Source organism: Salmo salar, chromosome ssa20, assembly GCF_905237065.1.
Source record: "Salmo salar chromosome ssa20, Ssal_v3.1, whole genome shotgun sequence".
NCBI classification, from domain to species: Eukaryota; Metazoa; Chordata; class Actinopteri; order Salmoniformes; family Salmonidae; genus Salmo; species Salmo salar.
In genome coordinates this window covers 17,398,829-17,424,442 of record NC_059461.1, presented here as the reverse complement: position 1 = coordinate 17,424,442, position 25,614 = coordinate 17,398,829, and the positions used below count along the sequence as shown (strand labels likewise).

The 25,614-nt window shown below is 40.6% G+C and overlaps 2 protein-coding genes across 3 annotated transcripts; both read right to left on the bottom strand.

Moving 5' to 3' along the window:
* Positions 1–544: 544 nt before the first annotated feature.
* Positions 545–5,128, bottom strand: ier3ip1 (immediate early response 3 interacting protein 1). The gene is given in 3 exon segments (NM_001141661.1): positions 545–1,216; positions 4,706–4,807; positions 4,968–5,128. Coding segments are annotated over 3 exon segments (249 nt in total). The 5' UTR covers positions 5,059–5,128; the 3' UTR covers positions 545–1,160.
* Positions 5,129–5,515: 387 nt separating this feature from the next.
* On the bottom strand, positions 5,516–25,103 carry LOC106580048 (mothers against decapentaplegic homolog 2). Of its 2 annotated transcripts, none has more exons than XM_014160612.2 (11): positions 24,865–25,103; positions 18,241–18,650; positions 12,858–12,947; positions 12,384–12,577; positions 12,052–12,186; positions 11,880–11,954; positions 11,659–11,712; positions 11,257–11,469; positions 8,460–8,597; positions 8,076–8,220; positions 5,516–7,708 (listed from the first exon to the last, which is right to left on the bottom strand). In XM_014160612.2, the coding sequence occupies exons 2-11, from the start codon at positions 18,474–18,476 to the stop codon at positions 7,585–7,587; spliced, it is 1,404 nt and encodes a 467-aa protein (XP_014016087.1). In that variant the 5' UTR covers positions 18,477–18,650; positions 24,865–25,103; the 3' UTR covers positions 5,516–7,584. The 2 variants fall into 2 exon arrangements, with proteins under 2 accessions (XP_014016087.1, XP_014016088.1); XM_014160613.2 differs by having other exon boundaries at positions 11,892–11,954.
* Between the last annotated feature and the right edge of the window lie 511 nt (positions 25,104–25,614).

The window sequence follows — 25,614 nt, the reverse complement described above, 5'->3', positions numbered from 1 at the left end:
ACACAGCCCTTATTTGAAGTGTTTCTAAAATCCTCTATGGGAAAAATGAATGATTGGAACCATTTCCCTGTTTGACTGGTATTATGACACCTCCAACGTGGAGCTCTATTCCCCCGTCGTCATGACCAACCGGCCTTCCCACCAACAGTTATACAATTGAAAGCAACACTAGCGTATGTAAATACACCCGTGTTGGTAAAAGCACCCACTTTATTTGGTCACCCTTGTGCTCAAGTTTGCAGCTAGTTCAAGAGTGCACTGATTGATGCCATTTGTACAGGGTATTGCTAACATTTTTTACAGATTTGCCATAGGAAGGATTAATTTTGTTTACATGCAAACAATTAGCCACTTAGCAAATATATTTTCAGCAAGGTCTCTTTGGTCTTCTTAATGTGCTTTTGACACAGCCATGATCAAAGAAAAGTTGTGTAAGTAGGTAGTGTGTTCTGGGACCAAAAAGTTATGTAATGTACTACAGTAAATCAGTCTTTTTTTATAGCTAATGTTGGGTTATGAACAAACTCAAAAGTGGTAGATTTTTAAAAAATCTTTATTTTCTTTAAAGTAATTCATAGAAAGTTACTTAGAAAAGGTCATACATAATTAAATTCCGCATGGGACACAAAATATGACATATCCCAACTAATGGTGTTTTAGAGTAGATCTGTTCAAATTACATACACTTAACTTTTTATCCAGGAATATGTTAAAAGCAACATACATAGAATATACCATCAGAACTGTGATGCACCACAATTTCAAATAAGGAGAAAGAAAGTTGAATCATGAGATCAAAGTCAATTATCCTTTTACAATGAAGAAATCTTCCAAAAGCAACCGTAGGCACTTTTGAACTGCTTTGTGCTGTAACATTGACTAACAGGTGTCTGTAAAAGAAACTGTGAATGTAGTAAACCCAGATTTTTCTTGCATCTGAACTGTCACATAACCTGACCTAAGCCCAACAGGTTTGACAAATGAGGTAAGGAATAATAATAAAGGAAATCAAATTTAATGTTGAATCTCTGAGATACATAAACGTGTGGGTGTGCTCTTCTTCTTGGGGGGTCTCTCCTCCAGGTGCCAGGGTGACATCCCCCTGACCCCTAAAAGTGTCTTCTCTTAGTTCAGCGTCCAAATTCAGTCCAGTCTTCTCTTCAGCCAAAAAGCAGCAACAACACAATGCAGACAGAATTGACAGCAATCAAGGGCACTGCAAGATGAGAGTAAAGATTATGAATAATGCCAGACCAGTCTCAGTTCAGTCTGGTCAACATCAAATTGTTAGAGGAAAACAAGAATAATCTATTTAAAAAAACAACAGTATGAATGCAGATATATTTTTTTGATATTTGAATATGGTATTGATTTTTAGATGGACATCGCATTATATCTGTCCCATTATGGCGTCTGTGAGAGCACGTGCAGCACCACTGAGGCCATCTCCATTTTGAAGGGTTTCCACTAGATGACATAGCCAAAGTCAAAATTGTCTATATCGAAAAAAATGTATGAAAACAAAAATATGTGATTTTTGGTTTTAATTTAAGGTTAGCGGTTACACATAATGTTAGCAGTGTGGTTAAGGTTAGGTTAAAGTCAGATTTTAAGATGATAAATTGTAGAAATAGGAAGAGTTTGACTTTGTGGCTGTGTTAACTATCGACAACAATTATACACTGCTCAAAAAAATAAAGGGAACACTTAAACAACACAATGTAACTCCAAGTCAATCACACTTCTGTGAAATCAAACTGTCCACTTAGGAAGCAACACTGATTGACAATAAATATCACAAATGGAATAGACAACAGGTGGAAATTATAGGTAATTAGCAAGACACCCCCAGTAAAGGAGTGGTTCGGCAGGTGGGGACCACAGACCACTTCTCAGTTCCTATGCTTCCTGGCTGATGTTTTGGTCACTTTTGAATGCTGGCGGTGCTTTCACTCTAGTGGTAGCATGAGACGGAGTCTACAACCCACACAAGTGACTCAGGTAGTGCAGCTCATCCAGGATGGCACATCAATGCGAGCTGTGGCAAGAAGGTTTGCTGTGTCTGTCAGCGTAGTGTCCAGAGCATGGAGGCGCTACCAGGAGACAGGCCAGTACATCAGGAGACATGGAGGAGGCCGTAGGAGGGCAACAACCCAGTAGCAGGACCGCTACCTCCGCCTTTGTGCAAGGAGGAGCAGGAGAAGCACTGCCAGAGCCCTGCAAAATGACCTCCAGCAGGCCACAAATGTTCATGTGTCTGCTCAAACGGTCAGAAACAGACTCCATGAGGGTGGTATGAGGGCCCGACGTCCACAGGTGGGGGTTGTGCTTACAGCCCAACACCGTGCAGGACGTTTGGCATTTGCCAGAGAACACCAAGATTGGCAAATTCGCCACTGGCGCCCTGTGCTCTTCACAGATGAAAGCAGGTTCACACTGAGCACGTGACAGACATGACAGAGTCTGGAGACGCCGTGGAGAACGTTCTGCTGCCTGCAACATCCTCCAGCATGACCGGTTTGGCGGTGGGTCAGTCATGGTGTGGGGTGGCATTTCTTTGGGGGGCCGCACAGCCCTCCATGTGCTCGCCAGAGGTAGCCTGACTGCCATTAGGTACCGAGATGAGATCCTCAGACCCCTTGTGAGACCATATGCTGGTGCGGTTGGCCCTGGGTTCCTCCTAATGCAAGACAATGCAAGACCTCATGTGGCTGGAGTGTGTCAGCAGTTCCTGCAAGAGGAAGGCATTGATGCTATGGACTGGCCCGCCCGTACCCCAGACCTGAATCCAATTGAGCACATCTGGGACATCATGTCTCGCTCCATCCACCAACGCCACGTTGCACCACAGACTGTCCAGGAGTTGGTGGATGCTTTAGTCCAGGTCTGGGAGGAGATCCCTCAGGAGACCATCTGCCACCTCATCAGGAGCATGCCCAGGCATTGTAGGGAGGTCATACAGGCACGTGGAGGCCACACACACTACTGAGCCTCATTTTGACTTGTTTTAAGGACATTACATCAAAGTTGGATCAACCTGTAGTGTGGTTTTCCACTTTAATTTTGAGTGCGACTCCAAATCCAGACCTCCATGGGTTGATAAATTGGATTTCCATTGATTATTTTTGTGTGATTTTGTTGTCAGCACATTCAACTATGTAATGAAAAAAGTATTTAATAAGATTATTTCTTTCATTCAGATCTAGGATGTGTTGTTTAAGTGTTCCCTTTATTTTTTTGAGCAGTATATTTTTGTACTACTACTTTGTGCTGTCAAACAAACGGAAAGGGTGCACACTGCCACGTAGAATGTGTGGTTTGAACAGGTATAAAGTAAAGGTTGGTAATTTACTGCCACCCGCAGTTATGGAATGTTTTCTCAAGAGTATAATTCATTGCCTGATCCCTCCTGGTAACCTGATGGAATTATGTGATCCTTCCTTAACCCATAGATGGGTTAGGCTACAACGTCACGAAAATGATGCCCGGGCGATGGGGCGAAATTCTGTGTGTTATGATTCTGGATGATCAGATAACTATTAAAAATTACAACACGTTGCAATGTGGGGAATTGCAGGTGGCTCGTTTCAGCTTGTTGTATCTTGCTATTGATAACATGTCTATTTTTGAGGTGTTTTGACTTGTCACGCCTATGCCAATATGGCTAAATGTCGCTAGCTAGTTAACCAAAATTAACCAACAACTAACGAACTTAAAAGACAAGTGGTCATTGTACAGATTTATTTCTGTTTTCAATAAAGATTAGGAAAGGAAATATAGTTCACATCTTGTCAACAATCCTTTGATTCTATGCCAACTCCACCTTGCTTGACTGCTGTGAGGGTGATAAGCACAATATCGTTAGCGAAATGCAGCACCTCAAACAATTCGTTCTCGAGTTCAAGTTTGTTTATAAAGCTGTGTCCATCGTAACTTTTTCCGCAACCCGATCAAATTCACATAGAAATGTGAGTTATAAATCCGTCATTCTCATTGAAAGCCAGTCTAAGAAGCAGTACATCTGTTCTATGTACGCTATTTCTATGGTCGGAGAACGTCTCTGGAACCACTGAGTGTGTATCAATCATGCTGTGGGACTTAATATGGCCAGCAGATCAAACGAACAACCAAAATGACAGGTCACTCAGAAAAACTAATCATGACTCTCGAGTCAGTATAAAAAAGCATAAATCATTCACCAACTGCACATCACTACAACCCATATGAAGTCCCGCCCAGTTGACTACTTCAAAATGGTGAAAGTAATCAATGGCGCTGCTCAGTCTAAAACAAGCTTTTGGGCACTAAAGTCACAGATAGAACAAGGAGCCAGATGTTTCACCGGATGTATAAATCTGAAGCATCCGGAAGGAATTTTCACCCCTCACCAAATATGGTGAGGAGAGGAAGTCAAGTAGATGGCAGTGGGAGAGTATGGAGCGAGATGGAACTGAGTCGACATTCTGCAGATTTTCTTATCGAAGAAAAGCCCAACCTCAATACAGTTCTGTCTCCAAAACTTCCAAAGTTTTGTAGACGTGACCCTTTGACAAAGTTTTTAAAACGTGCGTTGTTTACAAGGAGTGCAAGGTGAGCAGGTGTCCACATAGTTTTGATCATGTAGTGTATCTTGGGTTAGTTATAATATATATACACACACACACATATCTTTGCTAAAGTCCTCTATCCATCTCTATGGTCATACCTCTCATCACTGTCCTCACAGAGCGGACAAGGTTCATTAGCTGCACTTTGATGCCTGGTTCATCACCAAATCCACCAACACTTTGGTCCACACCCCAGCCAACTAGACGGGGGAAAAATGCTATATTATATGCAAACACTAGGCCATAAGCGATATCTTTGTATCAATAAACAAGCTTTTCCACGTATTACTAGTGTAGCTAGCTAACGTTAGCAAAACACTGTTGAAAGTAATGTTAAACAAAATATGCACAGCCACTTACTTTTACTTAAAAATCTATCTTCGTGCAATACGGCGACAGCATTAACACACAAAATCACCGCTTGAATAAGGGAATATAATGTAAACGCCATTGATATCTGTAAAGTATTAGCTAGCTAACTTTAGCAGCTTCACGTATTTCTTGTGACGTTGCCTAAATGCAGCTATGGCAGCTTGAGAAGGACTAAATGAACGAGCAGTTCGAAAGCGTGACTTCCTGAAAAGTGAGTGACAAGGTAAACGGCCAATGTAATACCAATAATGTATAATAATAATCCATACTCATGGCCAAATGGGTAGCTATTGATTTGATGGTGTTAGTGCTTGAAAACGTTGTCCAAAAACGAATATTCCTGGGAGGCTAGGGATGTAAACATAGACATATAATTGAATGGCTCTCATTTAATAAGATCAAAGACTCAATTTGCAACGATTTACTATAAACGGTCAAATTTAATTTCTATAGATGAGAAAATGTAAACATGAGGACGCCACTGTAGACTGAGATCAGTGGAAAACATTCGTGTTAATAAAGGTGACAGGAACATGTTCATCATGAGAATAAAAATCTTTATTAGTGTTTTATGAAGTCTGCATAATATGCCACACGCCTGAGAAGCTTATGGTCAGAAAAAAAACCCTGCTCTATCAATAACGCCCTCTACTGGTAAAACAACTGTGACAACTACTATACTGACTGCTTTGCAAATAGTTTACTGTTAAATACACATATTACTGTTCTACTGTTATGTACGTCTGGTCCACTTCAGATTTGTTATGTACTCTTCACATTCATATCTTGTAGGCCAATGGTACAAGGCTTCAACACTGGACCCTAACACATGGTTCAGTTCCCCAAATCCAAACTCACTACAGTAGTTGCACTTACAAAGTACAATCACTAGTGCCGTAAGGTTAACAGATTAATAACATCAATAAAGGAGAAGGGAGAAAACAGATGTTAAAAAAATCTTGCAACAGCCACAAAATGACAATGGCATACTGCAAGCTCAGTCTTGTTGTACATACTGTATTTTATAGACAAGAACAAATACATACACTAATACAGAATCTATGTCCCAGTGTGCAGTTTCATTTCTCATGTAAGAATATGGAATACTGCCAAGTTTCTGTAACATTTAGCTAAAAATAAAAAATATGAAGAAAAAAAATAACTGTTTTATGGTTGACCTTTTATCCTTTATTGAGCACCAAATGGCTTCCAAGAGTGAAGAGATGAATGAGTAAAAAAAAGTTCATACAACATGCCTCTGAGTCACATAACCTAACCATACATTGCAGGAAAACAGATATCAGGTTACAGGCATTTAAGCTTTGATTTGTGTACTTTTGATGTACCAGGTTGTTGTTTTCTTTGTTTTTGAAAAAATAGCTGTTAACATTACGTGGGGCAGGTTTTTTTGGAATTAGATTAAAGTTTAACCTTTAAAAAAAATAAACTGGAATGATCCATGCTCTCCATAGATTGCGAGCCATGTCACTTAAAAACAGGCAGTCTTGAAAATATTAACTCTAATAAAAAGTGAATGACAGAAGAACATTTAAGTATATTTATATATAAAAATACATGAGAATACAAAAAAGTAGCAAAAGAAAGGGGATATAGGCTAAACACAATATAGAATGAAATTCACTGATACCTTTAATTCTCCAAGATAAATAACCTTTCAATAATTCACCTCGAGAGACTTAGACACCCAGTGAAACATGAGAAAAAGCTTTTGGAGCTGATATTCTCTGGTCCCTGCTTTGTGCATCCAAACTTAAGCAAGTTCAGGACTTACTAGCCTGCATTCTGAGGCTGTGTGTGGTGGAAATGAAACATAGGCTACCTATAATAACATTGAGGATGCCATATAATGACAAAGAGCTCAAATTAATGTCAACTATAGCCAGATTGATTTTGCAGCTTGTTTAGTTTTTTTGCTAAACATTCCTATATGTCCATTAAGAAGTGTGTCTTACAACGACACACATCTGGAGAAAAAAAATAAAATAATAATATTCTGACAAGAGTAAAATAGTTAATTACGTCAATTAAGCAATTACATTTAAAAACATAATTTAGCATTTCCCTTAAAGGAGAAAGCAACAAAGGCCATCATAATTTCTTAACCAAGCTAACTCCCCCTGACAAAAAAAAATATGTATCCATGTTTCCCAGAGAAAAGTTACCTCATGGTCAAAAAGATGGATGAATATATTTAGCATTTACGCTTGTGTTACTTATACAAGCATTCTCTTACTGAGAAACTATGTAGAATATTTTTTGGTATTTCCCCTGCCTACAACAATTCATCCCTGGACTTTAAAACCAATATACATTTTATTTGTACCACAAATAGATCTAATATTAAGGATTTGGGGAAAAGCAATTTAACAAGGTGCAACGCAAAGATGGGTAACAAAGTGCCAAATTATATTCTGAAAAGTCTGTCTCACGGCGTGTGTGCGTTTAGACAGGGACGTGGCACTAGGCCACAATACTATGAAGTATGTTACAGCAGAAATGTATTCTGCAGCTTTTTTTCACAATGGGACTCAAGTTCGAATTTTATGATCTTTGAGTGGGCGACTATTTGTGTCATTTTCTTGGATTATGACATACTGGAGCAACGTACAGAAGGGGAACCCATCTGAGTCAACACTTTGTCCAGCCATTGCAGGGGTCCATTCAAATGCAGCTCAATCCAGCAGGGAGTGCTTGTGACAGTCTGCCGTCTGGGAGACAAAAAAAAGACCACAACAAAGCCAAATTAGTGAAATCACTCGGCATGCAATCACAGGAACATCACCCAAAACCCAAGGTTAGCCTGAACTTTTTTTTACTTCTTGCCCTGTAACAAAAGGTATTGTTGAAGAGGGACAAGTAATGTTTGAATACCCCTCCAGCTCCTTAAACATTCCAAACTTCCTATAAATCCAGAAAAGCGGACCATTAGCAAGCTACAATGTTATTTTTTTATGTATGCCAATGAGTACATTAATATTACCATCTTCCTCCGACTATCCATCGTCTACTAACTACTTAGATGTGAACAACTGCAAGAATAAAAGTACTCTTGTAATAGTCAGTCATCATGCTTGCCTGTATTCAGCCCCCCAGCCTTTGACAAAGCTCATGCGGATGGTGCACATCCGGGTGAGCTGGTACACAGCCTCAAAGCCCTGGTTTACGGACTGGGCCAGCAGTGCTGCAAACTCCTGGTTGTTGAAGATCTTCAGGTTACAACCTGAGGGAGTGAGGGGAGGAGGGGGTCAGCTGGGAATCATGTATGGACTTTGTTTAGAACATAAGTAAAGCCTGCAGAACCTCCCTGCTAACAATATTATATTTTCTGTAGAAACAAGTAGGAAGACTAACTAAACATAATCGAAACCTGAGACAACAGAAAACATATTAGTAATACTATGAAATGAGTATAGGAGTGAGCACATCGGAAATCAAAGAGATGGTGTTGGTCTCAGTTACCTGGAGGAATTTTGCAAACGGTTGCTGGGTGCCACCCATACCGCTGGTTGCAGTTTGGACTCTGAACAAAGATGGCGCTATCACTGAGACACTCAGCAAACACCTCACCGCCAATATAGTACAGCCGGACTCCTCTTCCTGTGAAATAATGCAAAATATACTGAACAAAAATAAATGCAACAATTTCCAAGATTTTACTGAGTTAGAGTTCATATACAGTCAATTGAAATAAATGCATTAGGCCCTAATCAAGTCACATGACTGGGAATACGGATATGCATCTGTCGGTCACATATACCGTGGATATAATTATTTTAAAAAAATGTTTTAACGGGGCATGAATCAGAAATCTGGTGACCACCATTTGCCTCATGCAGCACAACATCTTCTCATAGAGTTGATCAGGCTGTTGATTGTGGCCTGTGGAACGTTGTCCCACTCCTCTTCAACGGCTGTGCGAACTTGTTGGATTTTGGCGAGAACTGGAACATGCTGTTGTACACGTCGATCCAGAGCATCCCAAACATGCTCAATGCGTGACATGTATGGTGTGTATGCAGGCCATGGAAGAACTGGGACATTTTCAGCTTCTAGGAATTGTGTACAGATCCTTGCAACATGGGGCCGTGCATTATCACGCTGATACATGAGGTGATGACAGCAGATGAATGGCACGAAAATGTATCTCTGTGCATTCAAATGGTCTTCGATAAAATGCCATTGTGTTTGTTTTCCATAGCTTATGCCTGCCTATACCATAAGCCTACCGCCACCTTGGAGCACAAACCGCTCACCCACACAACGCCATACATGTGGTCTGTGGTTGTGAGGCCGGTTGGACAAACTGCCAAATTCTCTAAAACGACATTGGAGGTTGCTTATGGTAGAGAAATTAACATTCAATTCTCTGGTAAAAGCTCTGGTGGACATTCCTGCAGTCAGCATGCCAATTGCACACTCCCTTAAAACAGGAGTCATCTGTGGCATTGTGTTGTGTGACAAAACTGCACATTTTAGTGGCCTTTTATAATGTGCAATGATCATTCCGTTTAAACAGCTTCTTGATATGCCACACCTGTCAGGTGGATGGATTATCTTGGCAAAGGAGAAAAGCTCACTAACTGGGATGTAAACAAATTAGTGCACACAATTTGAGAGATATAAGCCTTTTGTGCGTACAGAACATTTCTGTGATCTTTTATTTCAGCTCATGAAACATGGGACCAACACTTTACATGTTGCGTTTATATTTTTTGTTCAGTGTAAATAAGCATGAGTATTTCAGCTACAAAACATAGTGCTGCTCAATTACTTTAATTCCATTTAGTTCTAGGTTTTTTTGTGAGTCCAACAGGTCGTTTCTTTAGAGAGAAATCAAATAATTCACGAGAGAAATCTGAGAAATCAACTCAAGAACTACACTGGGATGAAGGAAGCTGTAGTTTTCATTACGCAAATATTCAACCTAGTTCAGTGCAGAAATGTGGTAATTAACTACAATGACCATAATCCATTGCGCAAGTTTTTTCCAGCTCAGAGACTGATCAGAGGAAGAGGCGAAGCGAGAGGTTGCACTCTCGCCAAAATCTTTCTAAAATAAACACAATCCGTTTCTATGGCTTTATTTTGGACCTGAGCTTGTCGCCTGCCTTACCACCTTTGGGACGACGGCCATTGTATACAGATCTCTGGATGGATACACTTTTACACCTGCCACGTTAGGTTAGAACCGTTAGATACACACAGACCGCATGGAACACAACGACGAGAGGGACAGAGACAATTAGTTTAAGTATACCTTTATCTACTTTGAAGAACTAGTCAAATGAATTCGTTAGAAAGGTCTACAGAAAACTTAGGCAGGCACGCTAAATTGGATGACTAAAGACTACTGTACGTAACGTCAGAGGGCCTGGCTGGCTGACAGCTACTACTTGAGCAAAGGTGAGATGATTACTTTAAGGAATTAAAAAAATATAAAGTCGTGGCCTCCCGAGTGGCGCAGCGGTCTAAGGCACTGCATCGCAATGCTTGAGGCGTCACTACAGACCCGGGTTAGATCCCAGGCTGTGTCACAACCAGCAGTGACCGGGAGTCCCATAGGGGGGTGCACAATTGGCCCAGCGCCTTTGGGGTTGGGAGAGGGTTTGGCCGGGGGGGGGTCTTTATTTGGCTCATTGCACTCTAGCGACCCCTAATGGGGTCTGGCGCCTGCAGGCTGATTTAGGTCGTCAGTTTCGGAGGACGCATGACTCGACCTCGTCTCTCCCGAGCCCGTTGGGGAGTTGCAGCGATGAGACAAGATCGTAATTGGATCGCAATTGGATATCACGAAATTGGGGAGAAAAAGGGGGCAAAATACCCAAAAAATGGAAAGTCATCAAATAAAAACGAAGTAATATACACAACAAATATATTATTTCATATTTTTCTATTGACGTCTACCCAATGTGGACCTGACAGAGACAATGGAATATTTTCAATGTTTTGGAAATTGAAGTTCACTATTTTGGGCTTTGGCATTTCCATTAAAAAGCTCTAAAATCATTATTTCACAATACATTTAATGTTTGTTTCTTTAATTATCGAAACCGAAAACAGTGATCATTTTTTTTTAAAATAATAGAACTGAACTCAAAAAGCACTAATCTCTCAGCACTAACAAAACATGGGTGTTAAATTACAGAACAAATCCTGTGCAAATCTGAATTGACACCATATTCCTTTTGGCCAGAGCCTTCAAAAGTAGTGCACCACATAAGGAATAGTGTGCCTCTTGTGGCGTCGCCCATTGTACCTATGTGCCTCCTGGTCATCTCTACAGTGGCATTCCTGTTGACGTTGGAGAGCAGGCCCAGACAGAAACGCTCTGAGTTGGAGGGGTCTGTGAAACCATCCACGGTCAGAGAGGGCTGTGAAGCGTGGAATGTCTCTCCAACACGCTGGTTCAGCTCATAGTAGGCTATAGAGCACCAGAACGCAGGCTCAGAGTAGGTCACCGGCTGCAGGTCTGAAAAACATGGGGGATGTCATTATAAAAAGGAACTACACATGTTGACGGGACTAGACCAATGATCTCCAGAGTAGGCACTGGGCTGTCTAAATAGTACTCAATGAATGTTGTCAAATTTGGTCAGATTACAAGTGACTGATAAATGGCTGATGCTTTAGACAGACGTGGAGAGACAGTTATTCTTACCCATGCTATGATTGACAGGTGAGAGGGTGCCGGGGGACAATTCAGCAGGAGAACCTGATATGAAAAATACAAAAATAAAATTATTAAGTCGCATGGTCGGATTTATTGTTGCAAAGAATCCACTAAGATATTTAATCAACAAATCGAAACTTGACAGTTTGACAACTGTTTTCTTTCTTATTTTATGTTAGAACTTCCTATTTGAGGTAAGTGGAATATACCTGTGTCCATACTTTGATTCATCGGTTGATCGCTGGCTTCTCCATCCTCACTTATGTATCCAGGTGGTGGTGTTTCTATAGTAACAGAGGGGGGAAAATACTGATGAGTTGAACCTGATACATCGTTATCATGAAGGCCATTTGCATATCAACTCATGGTAGATGCACGAACCTGGTATGTAGTTATTTGGAGGCTCGATCCCCGCAGGAAAGCTTGTGTTCTCAGGTATGGAATGAGTGTAGTCATCCAATGGGGGCAGTTCTGTCAGAATTTCCGAGTGTCTTGGCACAAGTACAGGAGGCAGAACTAGAGGAGAGAAGATTCTTCAAATGTCAAACAAAGTTCAAAGTTCTTTACAAAATATCAATGAAGACTATTCCCACTTATCCCATCCTTTTTCATGTCTCATGCCAGCAGAAAGAATCGCAGAACTAGCTGTTAACATAGGCTTTTACGGCACCTACAAGTCAGCACACACACCACTGGTTCAAAAGACAACCTACCTGGGGTCTCCACCCTCTGGTAGTGGTAGGGGTTGATGCAGACCTCATCCTTCTTGAGGTGGAAGGCGTACTCGCAGGCCTCGATGGCACGCAGTTCATGGTGGCTGTGCAGGTCGGGCCATCGCCACAAGCGGCAGTAGATGACATGAGGAAGACCCTTTCTGTGGGAGACCTGCAGGCGCCCATCCAGGGATCTGACAGGATGGACAATGGAGGAAATAGATGTGAGAATTGAAAGTGTAAGGGAAGGAAGAAATGGGGGAGGAAACGATAGGAAGAGAGGAAGAGATGGAGATGCATGTGGCCAGGAAGACAAAAGGTGGAGAGGGGAAGAGGGGAGTGATGAGGTATGAATGATAGAGGCATGAATGGAATTTGTGTTCTCAATGTCTCTCACCCCCCTGGAATGATTACTTCCCACATCAAGGTTGTAAAACAGTATGTAGCACAGGACAGTTGAGGATAGATAGTCACCTGGTTTGGTCAGTGTAGCTGTATAGGCCTGAGGTATCCCACTGTTCTATCGTATTTGGTGTACTCAGTCCCCATATTTCAGAGCAATTGCTGTGCACAGAAAAACCAAACAAAACAAAAACAAATGATAAACATGGGGCATGAGTCATTCAGAAATACCAGTATGGGTAATGTAAACATTAAAAGGCCTCTTTTATTAGAGTCATTTTCAATTAGGTATTTCATTCTTTCAGTCAGGAACTGAAAAAAGACACGCCAAATAAGAGAAGCCTTTTGACGGAATAAAGAAAAACGGCATAAGATGGGAATACAGCAGTGGAGGCTGGTGGGAGGAGCTATAGTAGTAGGGGTTCATTGTAATGTCTGGAATGGAATTAATGTAACAGAGTCAAACATGTGCTTTCCATATGTTTGATACGGTTCCATTAATTCCATTCCAGGCATTAAAATGAGCGCGTCCCCTTATAGCTCCTCCCACCAGCCGCCTCTGGAGTATAGTAGTATATACAAAGAAACAGTATGCAAGACAAAAAAAAACATTAATGTTACTGTGGCATTGTACCAAATATTCTGAAAAACTGTGAAACTTTTCCACCACAGCTGTGTAGGTTGGAAGCACTTAACTTATCTTGAGACATTCAAGTAAACACAGAAGACACACAATGGGACTAAAAGAAAAAGGAGGGCGCAACCTTGGAAAAAAAGTAAATTTCCATTTAACCACCCTCTACAATTCACTTTGTGATTCTAATGGACACGTAGAAAGGAATGATTACAAAATTAACTCTAGAAATTAAATAAAAATGGAATGGCGAAATATGATGTGATATTTGCTTCTGATACAATATCCAGAATCAGAATTCAGAGCTGATATAGCCTACCTCAGAAGTGGGACTGAATCTAAACTATAGGGTAGGTCTATATGTTGTGTTCCTAAAAGAGCTCTGAAATAGGTTCTAAACTTCCCTCTTAATACATGATAAGCATGACACATGGAGTTGGCGAGTTGCAATCAGGGCTCTAAATAAAATTTAAAAAAAATCATCGGTAGAAACCATGTAGGTATATAATTTTTTTTTAAATAAACTGATATATAAAAGTATATATTTGATGAAACATTGAATTTGGCCTTATTGCTATTAGCCCATAGAAACACATTGAATAACTTTCATACATGCCAAAACATTTATTTTTTTTATCAAAAGGAAGTATGTTTTGAAGTGTCTGCCCTATATCTGAGAAATATACCGCTTGTGCGATATATCGAATACCGGTATGATTTTCAAAACCGTGCTACGCCAGTGCTTATAACTAGCGTCAAATAAATGATGTCCAGCTGAGGGCTCCAGTTTTGCATTTGGTTTGCTAACTTGCTAGCTAAGTGGCTAGATGTCAAGATCAAGCTTCTTGGTTACAGCAGATGCATCCAATCCCCTCATGGATCAAGATCCCTGTTGCCTAAATTGTTTTGTGTGTCGTTTTGAAATAGCACCCCTTGTGTGCACCTTCGGTAATACCATATAGCCCGGTATCGTACAGAAACGGTATGAAAATCTGGATCGCGTTTGGGCATATTGTAATTCTATTAACTTTTAGTCCTTTTTACCGGCCGGTACCGGGTTACCTTCATAAAAGTCTTGTGAAGCTTGTGGGTGTGAGCTCTAGGGTTGGACAGTGTCTACAATGACACATCGTCCGGTCCAAACATTGTTGATATACAATTGTATTGTTTATATATCTATCTATTTTTTGGGGGGAGGGAAGAAGGCAATAGAAAATAATACATTGGTTCTATTAGAACTGTGATTTGGTGCATAATGTAAATCGTATTTAAATTGTTACAAAAGCCACACAACGTCATTAAATCATTGTTCAAAACAAAATGATTTTCTAATTGGTAGGGCCATGTTTCTCAGATATCAGTTATAATAGCCTACCTTTTAAAAACGAATATTAAAGCTGTATCAAGTGTAGGCTATTGTCATTTCATCTTGATCATCTGGGTTAGTGCATTTGCGCCATTCTTCCATTAGGCTACATTTTGACAGTTGACAAAAAAAATAAGTGACAGGATTTCACTCTCTAACTATAGTATAGGCTGCCTTCGCACGATGGCTGACTTGGTGGGAAAGAAAACTACGTGTTCACCTTTTTGGCAGTTCTTCAGTTTCAGGCTGAATGATGAAGGTGAGCCAGCAGACCTGATCCAAGTCACTTGCAGAATTTGCTAAAAGATTATCAGGGCAAAGGACTACAAACGTCCATCATCCTGCAGAGTTAGCTACTATGGGGAAGAACATGCAGGTGATCCTTGTTATAAAGAAGTTACAAATTATTTGTTTTATCCGATTGTATATTTAGGATTTTTACAGTTTGATAAGCAAAAAAGGCACAGCCTAAGAATAATAGGACTATTCGTTTTTAGCCCAATGTTCATTCAATTGTTAAAGAATGTAATAGGCTAAATAATTGGTTTTATCTGATTGTTGTTGACTTTTATATAAATGCACCATTTGTAAGCCATTCAAATTAAAGTTGTTTGTGAGACAAATCCAATAAAAAAAAAAAAGTGTTCACATGTAATGAAAGTGCTGCTGCAAGAGTTTTTCCAAGCACATTGTGAAATTCAAGAATATGAATAAACTGTCAAAGTAACCTTTACTGAAACTGTTATTGGCAGTAGCCTGTGGTAGGCCTATATTATTGGCTGTTTGGTTTGCAAGGAGGGATTTTCCGACGGCACAATTTATTTTGCCTACAAGTTGGTCAAGCAAAGCAGAAACGTACTGTTCTCGATGCGCTGCCCGACTGCGTGCAGTCAAGCTCAAATATGGTAAACCATCGTTTGTAACATCGCAATGACGTCACCATCAATGATAGCGGTCAAACATCGTCGATGGACGATGCAACTGTTATAGTCACCCAACCCTAGTGAGCTCAAACCATTGACTTTACTGACTTTACAGACATTACTGAGAAGAAATCAAAAAGTTAGCACAACGAAAGGACTGACGTCACACGAGTCCTGTGAAGCTTGTGGGCGTCGTATAGCAAAACAGGCAACATGTCTGTGTTCATGAGAATCTCAGTTTTCGATAGTGGAATCCTAGCTCAAACCATTCAGACGACTTTACGGATGTTTTAGTGAACAGTAACTTTTTGGCATCGTCTCATGTCTGACAAACACCGCGCCAAACTACCGCAGATTCAGAAACCTGACACCGGCGATCCACGGATTGAGACGCAGCCCATGCAAAAACCTGGAAATTTGTAGCGTAAACACAGCGTTGTATTTAATAAAAAGGTGATGACGTCGCCGATTTCCGCACGGGCGCAGACATCAATCTTAGAGGGTTTAAAGAGCGCAGGGTTGGTGAGTCAGTGACGACATGCAAGAGATCAGTCATTCATTCATCAATCTCCAGAAGAAGCTATCCCTTTATTTGTTCCCCCAAATGTTTGGATATACTGGTAAAGTAACCAGGCTGTTCGCTATCTAGCTACCTAATGAAGTAACATGATTGAACAAGGTGCAAACAAATGGCCACGAGTGGTTTTGGTACGGCCCACGACATGGTTAATGAATGTAAAATGCAGCCCGCCAATGCACAATAGGAATATAAAAAACGTTGCACCGGTCATATATTGTTTGAGCTAGAAACAAGCCATTTTCACTGTAGTAATGACAGGTACGAATTGGCGGTGTTTTTTCTCTAGGGCACTCGGAAATAACGGTACAGCGAAGCTGAATCATTGCAACTACTATCTGGGAGATTTTTTTCCCTCCGCACTGGTGCTCGCAAAATAGAATGTCTGGTCGCACAGCAAAACATTTAGGAGCATGTGTGAACAAAATGGTCGAACTTCCGAGCCCTGGTTGCAATACATTTTACAAGACCACCTATTGGTTTACACAATATTGATTCCACCTGTCAACAAGATCTATACAAATTTACTCAGTACCTAATATACATACAAACATGTGAACTGTTCTAAGCAGGTCATCAACGAATAAAAAGGGTATTTTACAACATACCCAGAGAACATGTTCTACTCTAGGACATCAAGGTTAACTGGCTGATTACCTGACATCCTCAGACAAATGTCATACAATGCCTTCAGAAAGTATACCCCTTGACTTATTCCACATTTTGTTGTTACAGCCCGAATTGAAAATGTATTTTCTCACCCATCTACACACAATGACAAAAGTGAAAACATGTTTGGAAATTTTTGCAAATTTATTGAAAATGAAATACAGAAATATCTAATTTGCATACGTATTCACACCCTTTGCTATGACACTCCAAATTGCACTCAGGTGCATCCAATTTCCTTTGCTCCTCCTTGAGATGTCGCTACAACTTGATTGGAATCCACCTGTGGGCAATTCAATTGTTTGGGCATGATTTTGAAATAAACACACCTGTCTATATAAAAAGGTCCCACAGTTGACAGTGCATGTCAGAGAAGAAACTATACCATAAAGTCCAAGGAACTGTCTGTAGATCTCCGAGAAAGAATTGTGATGAGACATATCTAGGGAAGGGTATAAAACAATTTCTAAAGTGTTGAAAGTTTCCAAGAGCACAGTGGTCTCCAAAATATGGAACTACCAGGCAATAAGGACCTTGGTCAGGGAGGTGACAAAGAACTCAAGACCACTGACAAAACTACAAAGTTCCTTGGCTGAGATGGGAAAACCTGCCAGAATTAGAGCCTACGGCAATTCACCAATCTGGGCTTTATTGGAGACTGGCTAGACAGAAGCACATGACAGCACAGCATACCTGTAGTTTGCAAATAGGCATGTGAAAGACAGAGCATAAGGAAAAAGATTCTGTGATCTGATGAAACAAAAATGGAACTCTTTGGCCTGAATGCAAAGCTCTATGTCTGGAGAAAACTAGGTACAGCTCATCACCTGTCTAACACCATACCTACCTTGAAGCATGATGGTGGCATGCTATGATGAGGGGAAAAAATAATAGATTTAATCCATTTTCAATTCAGGCTGTAACACAACAACATGTGGAATACATCAAGGGGTATGAATACTTTGAAAGCATGGCATAAGTACATGGTGGGGTGCTGAGTCAGCATTTACAAAACTAACTGTAGGACAATTTCTGAGATTCAATGGAGGACAGAAAGAAGAAAATAATTTGGGAGTTAAGACCTCTGTTTTAGGACCTCGTATGTTAGAGAGGCTGTTTAAAGAAAGAGGAGGCCACTAAAGGGTTAGCTGATAGTAAATACACAGGAAAAATACACCGTATATAATCATCTCCATACAAAGGTTTCTGATGCATGGTCACTCCACAGAACCATACAACGACTGTAAGCAGAGCTCTGTGTTGTTACCTGGCATGGGGTTACGTACCTGGGGATGGTGACACACTTGGTGTTGCAGTTCTGGGTGGTGATGGCCTTCTCCAGCTCATCCAGCTGTCCAGTCTTCTTCAGCTTCTTAACCAGGCTCTTGACAGCCTTCTCACACCACTTCTCCTCCTGGCCATTCTGTTCTCCACCCCCTGCTCCCCCGGGGCCGCTGGCTGACTTCTTCCACCCCAGGAGCCTCTTCACGACCGGAGGGGTGAAAGGCAAGATGGAGGACATTTTGGGTGTAGCGAGGAGGATTCTTGAGAGAACTCAAAACACACTCGGGAGGCAGAGGGGACCTGGAGGAAGGGAGGCACAGTTTGGCCCTTTCTCTGGTGTGGTCCCTCTGTTTCGTGAGGAATCACAGGGCTGGTGTGAGGATGAGCTAGATATGTGCAGAAGAGATGACACCTGAGGGTAAAATCAAACAGGAATTCAGTAATGAATGTCTGAAAAAAGAGATTGTGATATGTGATAATGCATTCGATTGTGTGTGGGGTCCTTTTCAAAGTGAATGGGTGGTCTTGAAAAACTAGTTAAATCCCTTATCCACCATTGCCGATTAAACTCAACCCCACAATTTATGATGGAGTTTAGCAGCGACTAGTGTGGGTGAACTGGAGCTCCGAAGTTGAGTGTAATAGCGGGCTATTCTTTATGTGCTGAAATACATTTTAAAAATGCGACATCGTAGCTCCAGTCCGCCCACACTAATCGGCTATGGTGGATGAGGGATTTATCCAACTAGTTTTTCAAGACCACCCATAAAATCAGGGAGTTGAGTTTAGTCAGCTAATCCCACCATCACACCCTTTTATCAGCTACAACTGCAGTTACATTAGGCAGCAGATCCAACCCGCTTGCTTACAGCTGCACTAGGGTCAGACAGCCTTCCTGTGTACATTGGGGGGGGGCAGGGTAGCCTAGTGGTCAGAGCATTGGACTAGTAACCGAAAGGTTGCAAGTTCAAATCCCCAAGCTGACAAGGTACAAATCTGTCGTTCTGTCCCTGAACAGGCAGGCCGTCATTGAAAATAAGAATTTGTTCTTAACTGACATGCCTAGTTAAATAAATAAAAAACAAAACATTAGGAACACCTTCCTAATATTGAGCTGCACCCTCCCTTTTTGCACTCAGAACAGCTTCAATACGTCAGGCATGGGCTCTACAAGGCGCTGAACGCGTTCCCACAGTTGGCTGGTGGACCGTTCTTGCTTAACAGTTACCCCTTGTGTGTTGTGAAAAACCCAGCAGCGTTGGGTTCCTGACACAAACCAGTACGCCTGGCACCTACTACCATACCCCGTTCAAGAGGCACTTAAATATTTAGTCTTGCCCATTCACCGTCTGAATGGCGCACATACACAATCCATGTCTCAACTGTCGCGAGGCTTAAAAATCCTTCTTTAACCAGTCTCCCCCCCTTCATCTACACTGATTGCAGTGGATTTAACGAGTGACATCAATAAGGGATCATAGACTGACCAGTTAAAAGCTATGTCATGGAAAAAGCATGTGTTTTTAATGTTTGGTACACAGTGTATATCAAGATACTGCGGAGCCGGCACAAGATATGGCTCGGAAAACAGTTGTTCAATCTTCTCGGTGTAACAGTTGGGATAATGGGACAATTCAGGGTACATCCCTGGATTGAGGTACTTTTTCCGAACCATAGCTCACGCTGGCTCTGTGGTGTCTTAAAAGGGGAATGGAAACACCGTAGGAAGTAAAGCCAAGCAACTAGATATATTCCATCCACTAATACTAAACATGTGCATACACTAACATACACTGAACAAAAACAAACAATTTCAAAAACAGTTACAGTTCATAAGAAAATCAGTCTATGGATTTTACATGAACGGGAATACAGATATGCATCTGTTGGTCACAGATACCTTTAAAAAAGTATGGTTGCGGATCACCATTTGCCTCATGCAGCGCGACACATCTTCACATAGAGTTGCTCAGGCTGTTTGATTTTCAGCTTCCAGGAATTGTGCACAGATCCTTGTGACATGGGGCCATGCATCCTCATCATCATGCTAAAATATGAGGTGATGGCAGCGGATGAATGGTACGACAATGGCCCTCAACCTCGTCACGGTATTGCTTTGCATTGAAATTGCCATCGATAAAATGCAATTTTGTTCGTTATCCGTAGCTTATGCTGGCCCGTACCACAACCCCACCGTGGGGCACTCTGTTCACAATGCTGACATCATCAAACCCACACGACGCCGTCTGCCCGGTTAAGTTGAAACCGGGATTCACCCGTGAAGAGCACACTTCTCTAGCCTGCCAGTGTCCATCGATGGTGAGCATTTGTCCACTAAAGTCCATTACGACACCGAACTGCAGTCAGGGATCTTTTACTTCAGCTCATAAAACCAACACTTTTCATGTTTCTTTTTAGTATTTTTATATTGAACGTTTATTTTGAGGTATGGGTAGCGCCATCTTGAATTGCCATAGTAATGATTGACGCCAATTGCGTTATTGGCAGGTTTGAGCAAATTGTGAGTTTTGGTACAGGGACTGAAAGTGAACGAATGCTGCTACCGGAAGGACCCTCGCCTCTAATGGACCTGAAAGGTTTCTCACAACTTTGACAGCTTTGAGATCAGGACAACAATTTGTTTTTATGTTAGTAATTATAATATGTACATATATATCTTTCTGATTGATAAGATGAGTGTGAAATTAACTTTTGACAGTCAGCCAAAAACAAGGTAGCTAGTTAGCCAGCCTACTTGATTTAGCTCATTTTGTCTTTATGTTAATGTAGACGTTGATAACTGTACAAAATAAAATGCTGATATTGACAATTTGGAGAACATTTGTCATCATTAGTATTAGCTAGCTAAGAGCTAAAATGAACTGGCTAGTGTCTGATTCGATTTGCAGCTAACTAGCTACAGCAGATAGCTTACCAGCCACAACTAAGAGGGCTGCAGGATTGCTATTTTACCAGTAAAATGTATGATACCCATATAATTATTAGCTAGCTAGATCATTAGGTGTCTGTTTATATGTGATATGATTCCTAAGAATAGTAAACTTGCTGGCTGTTGATTGCAAGAATGAATGTAGCCTAAGGCTGAAGCTTAACCCTTATGACGAAAACTAGCTAAAGCTATGACATTTGAAAGCTCAGGCTGGTAGTCAGCTTTGCAACTAAATCATCCTGGTCTAGCTGGTAACGGTCAATGATGTATTATTGTTATGTACTATTACCTTGCAAAAGTATCCCGACCCCTTGGATTTCTTCAAATTGTATTGTGTTAAAGTGGGATGAAAATGTATTTAAAATAGTAATTTTTTTGTCAACAATCTACTCAAAATACTCTGTCAAAGTGAAATAAAAATGCATTTTTATTTTATTTAAAAAAATATATATATTGATACAAAGTAATTACTCAAATGTAGTCACAGCTCCTTTGTTCAGGCAAGCCAAATTAGTTCTGGAGTAAAATGTATTAATCACATAAGTTACACGGACTATGAAATAATAGGGGTTCAAGGGCTGACCCCAATTAGTCCACTGGTCGATTGTTTGGTTGATAGGCTGTTGGTCAGCCGAGATTAAATTTTTTGGGGTCAAGAAGTAGCAAAATAGATGTTTTTTCTCAGTGGACTAATTGATTGAGGCTGCAGGGAAGCCACGGTCCTAGAAGAAGGGGAGTGTGGTTAAGATGCACAAGGCACATCTCTCTCCAGAATGCACTCTTTCCCACCATTTCGTGCTCATTCAGCATTTCATAACTTATATTTTGTGAATAGTTCGCCCTTTGATTTTTAATGTCTATCCCCATTACATGTAGTAACCTACATGTAAATGTAGTAGCCTTCATTTACAGTTAATTCCCACAATTTCTAATCTACAATGTTTCCTTGGTTATGGTAATTTCTGTTAATACATTCCTGCCTGATTCACGCATGTCTCAGTTCGGAGGCCGTGGGGCTGGCACACCAGTAGTACATTTACTGTTCTAAATCTACAATGTTTGTTTGGCTAAGGTAATTTCTCTTAATGCATTCAATATATTGTTACAGTCATGTACCGTTCCCATTGTCGGGGTGGACACGTTGTTTGCAGAGCTCACAACCTATGCTACATTTGAGAAACAAGTTTTGGTTTATTTAATTCCATTTAAGAGTTCTCAATTTATTCACTGTCTTTTATTTGGTGCGCTTATGTCAATGTTGAGTAAGCACCTGATTACGCAAACAGAAGTAGGCCTAGCCTACCTGGCCCATTTGGGGAGCTCTGATAGTATTTCTGATCTAATTAACTCACCACTGCCAGTGAGCTGTGGAGCTTCTCAAAATGTTTCACCTCTAAACAGCAAGTAACCTTTTTCAGAATCCATTGAGAATGACAATAGTTCCTTAATACATTTGACAAATATGTCCATCTGTCCCATATATATATATATATATATATATATATATATATATATATATACACATACTTCAAAAGTTTGGGGTCACTTAGAAATTATTGTTTTTGAAAGAAAAGCACATTTTTTGTCCATTAAAATAACATCAAATTGATCAGAAATACAGTGTAGACATCGTTAATGTTGTAAATGACTATTGTAGCTGGAAACAGCAGATTTTGTATGTAATATCTTCATAGGCATACAGAGGCCCATTATCAGCAACCATCACTCCTGTGTTCCAATGGCATGTTGTGTTAGCTAAACCAAGCGTATAATTTTAAAAGGCTAATTGATCATTAAAAAAACCCTCTTGCAATTATGTTAGCACAGCTGAAAACTGATATTCTGATTAAAGAAGCAATAAAACTGGCCTTGATTAGACTAGTTAGGTATCTGGAGCAACAGCATTGGTGGGTTCGATTACAGGCTCAGAATGGCCAGAAACAAAGAACTTTCTTCTGAAACTCGTCAATCTATTCTTGTTCTGAGAAATGAAGGCTATTCCATGCGAGAAATTGCCAAGAAACTGAAGATCTCGTACAACACTGTGTACTACTCCCTTCACAGAACAGCGCAAACTGGCTCTAACCAGAATAGAAAGAGGATTGGGAGGCCCCGGTGCACAACTGAGCGAGAGGACAAGTACAGTAGAGTGTCTGGTTTGAAAAACAGACACCTCACAAGTCCTCAAGTCACAGCTTCATTAAATAGTACCCGCAAACACCAGTCTCAACGTCAACAGTGAAGAGGCGACTCCGGGATGCTAGCCTTCTAGGCAGAGTTGCAAAGAAAAAGCCATATCTCAGACTGGCTAATAAAAATAAAAGATTAAGATGGGCAAATGAACACAGAGACTGGACAGAGGAACTCTGCCTAGAAGGCCAGCATCCCGGAGTTGCCTCGTCACTGTTGACATTGAAACAAGACATTTCTAAGTGACCATAAACTTTTGAACGTAGTGTACTTTTGGCCATGTAGTGTATTACTATTCTGAGTTTCAATCCTTACAAAATACGGAAGACTCAATAATCTCAAGTGTTTCCTCTATCTTCATTAGGATGTTGTCTAAATGGCAGTTTGGGGGAAAAGCGTAGATGTTCGTATAAGATAGACGTTCACATGTTTTGTCTTGACTGATATCATTTGAAAGGGCTGTTTCTCAGCTTTCAAAATATGTAGCATGTTTTCATATACTGTTTGATATTAGCAATTTTGCTCTGTAATGCACGCAGAGTTCATGGTCTTTCAGACAGTTTTGGAAAACCTGCCAGTAATGCAAAAATGCCACTATGGCGATTTAAAGTTAGTTAGCTGGTGTTCTAAAGCCTTGTGTTTCCATTCCCCTTTAATATACACAGGAATGCTGTCCAACCCTAGTGCAGCTGTAAGCAAGTGGGTCGGATCTGCTGGCTATAGCAACAAGTTAACATCATAGCTACCATTGTTTGCGAATATACACATGTACAAAAATAATATTTAAATAATAACAGTGCGGGTGGATTCTGTATAACACCACATCTTCATTTACCGGGTGGTTAGCTAGCTACAGTGATTAACTGTTTAATTCATAAACTCCAATGCTGGTTAGATTATTTATTGTAGGTACAAGTAGTAGCAAGCTAGCTATCTCGACTAAGGTATGAGACTAGCTAGTTATCCGGGCCATAGCTAACGTTAGCTAGCTAGCACTTCCAGGCCGGTTGGTTGATGGCCATTTTATCAGCAGTAAATCAACTAACGTTAATTATATAGCTAGTCAAATTAGATAGCCAACTTAACAATTGATTATTCATAGATAAGGTAGCTATGAAAAGCTAAGCAAATGATTGAGTACGTAACTTGTATGGTTGGAGTACATTATCGCCAATTCCTATTGTTGTGCTACAACAAGACTCAGCGCAACAATTAGCTAGCTAGCCAATGTTAGCTAACCCAGGCTTACTCAATACAGCTAACGTTAGCTAAATGACGAGCTAGCTAGTTCGCTAACGTATACTATAATGAGACAATTATTTGATGGCGACATGATACACCACCACCATTGCCAGTTAGAATAACAATCACATGTTATATTAACACTTGAAGTGATAAATAGGATACCTAGACCAAATGTAAAAAACCCTTGCAGCTAACATCACACAAAACAAAAGTCGAGGGAAAATGAAAAGCATTGCATTACCCCTAGATGATGAGAATCTCGAGCTCTTCTCCGTGTAACGATATATGCAGTAGACAAAGGGGGAAACCTTTCCTTTAAACCCAACTATAAATGTAGCCGCTATCTCGACGAGAAGATTGGTGTATTTTCTCAAATCTGATACCTGGCTAGCCGCTTAGCTTCACAAGTTACCTAGACCTGAACAAGAAAGACACCCTAGTAGGCTAGCTGCATTCAGAATCTTAATCCCTCCTGATTGGATCAAATAAGACAATGATATGATTTTAGCATATCGGATTGGCCTACAGCAATGTCAATCTTTTTTGTTTATTTGACAGCATGGTTTATTTTTCGAATCTGTCGTTGACATTGTCAGAGTGAGGAACTAGCTTCCGATACATACTTTTATATGAATTGATATAACTGATAAACCTTTCTCATATTCCATAAAGACTAGAGGCGAGGAAAGAAATATTGCATGTAGCGGCATCCCCTAATTTGAAATGATGCACAATTGGTTACTCAAAGATAAGATTTCATGCGAAAAAAAAATCCAGGCAAAGGCTACTTTAGATAACAGGTTGATGAGACAACTTTATATGATGTTTCTGTTTGAAAGTAGCAACCGCGGCTTGTGTATCTCTCATTCCTCCGTTGAAATCATTGATCTAACACATCAGAGTGGCAGGTTTCAAAGCTCTTCCTAAATCAAATCAAATGGTATTGGTCGCATAGGTCTGCACATACCTCGACTAACCTGTACCCCCCACA

Excerpts from the sequence above, each read along its gene's own strand:
- LOC106580048 (XM_014160612.2), bottom strand. The coding sequence starts at position 18,476 with ATGTCCTCCATCTTGCCTTTCACCCCTCCGGTCGTGAAGAGGCTCCTG. Across the intron at positions 11,470-11,658 it reads ACCTGTCAATCATAGCATGG|ACCTGCAGCCGGTGACCTAC; the intron begins GTAAGAATAACT and ends CATGTTTTTCAG. Across the intron at positions 8,221-8,459 it reads CGTTTGCAAAATTCCTCCAG|GTTGTAACCTGAAGATCTTC; the intron begins GTAACTGAGACC and ends TCACTCCCTCAG.